At 54.0% G+C, this 5,167-nt stretch overlaps 1 protein-coding gene across 1 annotated transcript; it reads left to right on the top strand.

The window, feature by feature from the left end:
* Window positions 1-2,598: 2,598 nt before the first annotated feature.
* On the top strand, window positions 2,599-4,176 carry AMIGO1 (adhesion molecule with Ig like domain 1). The gene has a single exon (XM_056867557.1). The coding sequence runs from the start codon at window positions 2,599-2,601 to the stop codon at window positions 4,174-4,176; it is 1,578 nt and encodes a 525-aa protein (XP_056723535.1).
* Window positions 4,177-5,167: the final 991 nt, after the last annotated feature.

Genomic DNA, 5,167 nt, shown 5'->3' on the forward strand with positions numbered 1-5,167 from the left:
TTAAAATTAAATGGAGCAGCTATGTTGACCAGAGCATTCAGTTTTAAAGCAACTCTTCCCTCTTTTCTATGTTATTAATAATATTCACTTTACAGACTAAAAGATAAGCTATTTGTGAAAACACCCATTGAGGGAACTCATATTCTCTTCCTTGCTCTACAATCCTAACACCTTAGCATATTTTCTAAAAGAGATTCTAAAAGCTGCTTTATATATTACATGGTTCCCTGTATACAGAAACTAACAATGATAACCATATATGGCAGGGAATTATGTGTGTTTGACACATGTTGACATTTTTTGCAGGTATGTTACACTTTTTCATGTATACTTTAAATGGTTTTGTGTGCGCACATCTAAAAACCTATGTGAGAAGCAGCCCTTACACTGCCTTTTAGTCGAAGAGATATTAAAAAGAACTGGGAATAGAAAGGATGAGGAAGACTATTTAATCTCTCTCCCAAAAAAAATTGAAATGGGTGGATAAATCCAGTAATGTATTGGCCCATATGTTTTATTGGCACATGATGTTTTACAGCACAGACCAAAAAGAAAGGGGGGGGGGAGAAAGGTCCCTTACACCAAGTAGCCTGCAGTATAACCTGTGATAATGGAAAGAGAACAGAAAGAGTGGACAGGCAAGTAAAGGGTGAATATGTGTGAGCAGCTGCATATACAGTACAAATGCTTTTAGACTTCACTGTGGCTGGGGAAGGAAAAATATATTGTAGCCAATGAAGGTTTATATTTGAATTGTAAATGTGGGAAATGCAAATCCAATTTCAGCACCACTTGTGAAAACAGCCTTAAACCTTCCTCTCACCGAATCCCCCTGTGTGTGCCTACCTAGTGGTGTCATGACAGTGTGTGTGTGTGTGGGTCTGCTTTCTGCATCTGTAATGTGTGTGTGTTAAGTGCCATCAAGTCGCTTTCGACTCATGGCGACCCTATGAATGGAAGTCCTCCAGAATGTCCTATCTTTGACAGCCTTGCTCAGATCTTGCAAATTGAAGGCTGTGGCTTCCTTTATTGAGTCAATCCATCTCTTGTTGGGTCTTCCTCTTTTCCTGCTGCATCTGTAATAATGGCATGTATATCACAGCAGTCGAATTTAAAATAGGACTTGAAGGTGAAATCAAAGAAAGGTGCAGTTCATATCCAGGAAGCAATACAATCGATTTATTCCAATTTTTTTTGGAAATCTCCACCTTCGTACTTCACTGGTTGAGCACCTCACCGCCTTTAACAGATGCGTCCTTTCGGCCAAACAAGCCCCCTGTACCCCTGAAGGGTCGGCCCGACCTACAGACACACAACCCACACACAGCAGGAAGCCGATCACACACACCAGCGAAGGGCACCACCCCGTCGCGCTCGTACTTGCAACGGTTTTCCTACCACCGTCAAGAGATGCAGCCAAGTCCTAAAAAGCCCTTCGCCATCTTCCCCACCTTGGCGCACAAGGGTTTCATTAGAGGAGGCGGGCGCAAGAAGGCACGGGCCAGTCACAGGTTAAAAACCTGCCGCCCGCCATTGGTCAGACGGCCGGACTCCAGCCCTAGGAGTTCGCGCGGTGTCCGGCCGCGGCTGATGAGCAGCCCGCCCCCGCCTCACTTTGAGACCGCCAAGCCAATAACGAGGCAAGACGGGGGGGGGGGGGCACGGCTGCTCCAGGAAAGGGAGGCTGGCGGGCTTCCAGCAGCGCCGCCGTAGGCGAGCACGGGCCGGGCGCCTCCCTCCGTCGCCACCCCAAGCAGCCCCAGCCCCGGAAGGTTTCCCATTGGCCGTCGGGGCTTCCTCGGCGAGGGGGGCGGGGTGTGCTTGCCTGAGCCGGCGGCGTCCTGCGCCACCCTTCCTCCCCGTCCCCGCGGCTCCAGCTCGGGGGAGGCCAGCGGGCCGCTTCCCGGGCCAGCCTCTCCTGCTCTGCTGACCGTCTGGGGGTGGGCGTGAGCGAAAGCGCGCCAGGAGCGAGCGGGCGGGCGCGAGCCTCGCCCTCTCTCCTGGGACGCGCGCGCGCAGCCCGCGCGCCCTGCCTGCTTTGCCTGCCTGCCTGCGAGCCCCCCTGCGCAGAGGCCCTCGTGCCCGGCTCGCGCCGCCCGCGTCCCTCGCTCCGCAGCCCCGCAACTCAGCCTCCCTCGGCGGCGCGCCCAGCCCCGGGAAAGCGCCGCGCCGACAGGGCTGCGCGGCTCCGGACCTGGGCAGGAGGCGAGAGCTGGGTGAGGCGGGCCGCCGGGATGGGCTGAGCGGAGCGGAGCGAGGGACGGAGGAGGGGAGGCGGCTGCCGTGCGGGGAGGCGGCGGTTGGCGCAATGCAACACCGCGTGGCAGCCTGCCGGGCTGGGCGGACATGCTGAGACGGGGAGGAGCGGACGGGCACGCACGAGCCGGGCGGCGCTGCTCGAGGGACGCGGGGCTGGAGGGCGGCGGCGGCGGCGGCGCGGGCTCGGCCTTCGCCTTCGCCTTCCTTCGCCTCGCCGGGCGCAGCAGGTGGAGCGGGCAGGCGCGGCTCCGGCCATGAGCGCCGCCAAGCGCCCCCGACGCCTCCCGCTGTGGCGCCTCTCGGCGGCAGGCCCGTGACCTCCCCTCGCCGAGCCTGACCATGCGGCTTCAGGATGCGCCGGGGTCCCGTCGGCGGCTGGCGCCGGCCTTGGGCGGCTCGGCCTTCGTGCTGCTGCTCCTGCTGAGCTGTGGCGTCGCCCGCAGGGGCGGCCTGGCCCTGAGCTGCCCCAAGGACTGCGTGTGCGCCAGCAACATCATCAGCTGCTCCAACGCCGACTTGAAAAGCCTGCCCTTGCGCTTCCCTCCCTACGCGGCGGTCCTGGACTTGAGCCACAACAACCTGACCCACGTGCGAGCGGAGTGGGCCCCCGCCGCGCTCCCCCATCTCCACTCGCTGCTCCTCAACCACAACCACCTGGTCTTTATCTCCACGGAGGCCTTCAACCACCTCCCTCACCTGAAGTACTTGGACCTCTCCTCCAATTTCATTGCTTCGCTGGGAGAGAACCTCTTCAGTCGGCTGAAGGAGCTGGAAGTGCTCCTTCTCTACAACAACCGGATTTCCAAGATTGACCGCACCGCTTTTGAGGAGATGGCCAGCCTCCAGAAATTGTACCTGAGCCATAACGCGATCGGTCGCTTCCCCCTGGAGCTGGTGAAAAAAGACGGGGCTTTGCTTCCAGAGCTGGCGCTGCTGGACCTTTCGAGCAACAAAATCAAGACCTTCTTTGTGGATGAGGTGAAAGACCTCCCGGCCTGGGTGAAGAACGGACTTTACATACACAGCAACCCCCTCACCTGCAGCTGTAAGCTGTACAACCTCTTCAGTCACTGGCAGAAACGGCAGCTGAGCTCAGCTGTGGACTTTGAAGAGGAGCTCAGGTGCGATTTCAATCTGAGTAGGAAAGGGATCCGAATCTTCACCCTCCCAGATGTCATGAATTGCACTGAAGTCAAGGAGCAGTCGTTCGTCGCCTACCGTGGGGAAAACGTGACCATCAACTGTGACACCAGGCAGCGAGGGGTAGCCATCAGAGAATGGGTGACACCCAGGTTCGAGCGGGTCCCTCAAGAGAATAACAATAGCTCCATGCTTGTGCTGACCAATGGAAGCCTGCAGATAAGCAACATTGGCATAGAGGACATGGGCCCATATACGTGCTATGCGGTAAGCCAGGTGTTCAATGAGACCCTCTATGTGCATGTGACTGTCCATAACTTCACCCAGCATGGAGCCTCTGACACACTCAACACAGCCTATACCACACTTGTAGGCTGCATCTTGAGTGTCATCCTTGTGCTCATCTACCTTTACCTGACCCCCTGCCGTTGCTGCTGCCGCAGCAGTGAAAAACAGGCCAGCCAACAGGAGGACAGCATCAATTCCTCGATGCTCAGCACTACTCCTAACCACAACCCTGAAGGGGTTGGAGGCAAGGAAGGATTAAATCGCCACCTGACGTCAAGTCACGCACAAGGCCAGAACGGCAAATGTAAGCCTAACAGCTCCCCCAGAGAGGCAAATAAAGGGGCCAAGAAGGCAGAGAGGAAAATGTCAGATCAAGACTCTGTCAGCTCAGTCTTCTCCAATACTCCCATTGTGGGAAGTTCACAGAATGAAGAAGGGAGAGGGTGTAGTAGAGATAAGGCAGGAGCTGAACTAGTGGGGTTGCTGTGATCAATCTGACTATGTGGAAGAGAAGAATAAAAACAGATTAAATAGCGTGATATACTACTGGTTTCCATTCTGCCACAATCTTTGTAAAAGCATTGTGTTTTCATCTTCCCTCCTTTCAAGCCCACAACCCTATGTTGAAAACCTAGTGTCCCAGTTTGCTCTTGAAGCACAGCCGTACCTGAGCCCTCCAGTTTTGGACTGACAGTATTTTTCAGCTCCCTATCATTGGAACTTTGCAAACATCCCATTGCAAAGAGCAGTGGCACAATGTTCATGGTCCAGTGGACTAACTAGGTGTTCTATTCACTGTTACTGCATTTGCAGGCCACCTTGGTGGGACTATCCTCCCAAGCAGCTGGGCAGGCATTAATTCCAGAAGAGCAACCGTGTGGCAGCATAAATGACCAAGTCCCGTGGCGCCTGAAAGACAGACTAACAATAATTTAGTGGCGTAAGCTTTCATAGGTGACAGCCTGCTTTATCAGCTGTATGGTGGCCTAGAAACAATGTTTGTGGCTGTCCTTCATGATCGGACCAAATTCCCCTCCCCAGCAACTCCAGCCCCAGCAGAAATCCCAGTCAGCTCTACTTTAGGCATCAAGACAATTAGAAAACATGTCACTTTGTAAATGGCTTGATTTTTTTTTTTGTTAAAGATTATTGCTACAGAAAGTTTTTACAGAAAATGAAGGTTCCAGTCACACCAGGTGTCTTGAGTCAGGACATAATTCAGAGCATTTTTAGCAAGAAGCCTACTTGTTTTTGGAATCCTCTACCCCTGTTTTTGGAATAAATTTAAAATTCAAAAATGCGTCCAAGAAGGAGGGTGGTGCTTTTTTCACTGCAGAGCCTCTCTGAAAAGATGTGGAGTTGTCATCAAGGTTACAAGTCTTTGAGGTCATCAAACTGCAAGAAGGAACCAACAGTCTCAGGAACTGGTAAGCTGGAATTCCACACACCCCACCCTGCTGGTTTTGGGGATGCAGCAGAG

This window comes from Euleptes europaea, chromosome 2 (genome assembly GCF_029931775.1).
Source record: "Euleptes europaea isolate rEulEur1 chromosome 2, rEulEur1.hap1, whole genome shotgun sequence".
Lineage (NCBI taxonomy): Eukaryota > Metazoa > Chordata > Lepidosauria > Squamata > Sphaerodactylidae > Euleptes > Euleptes europaea.

Excerpts from the sequence above, each read along its gene's own strand:
- AMIGO1 (XM_056867557.1), top strand. The coding sequence starts at position 2,599 with ATGCGGCTTCAGGATGCGCCGGGGTCCCGTCGGCGGCTGGCGCCGGCC.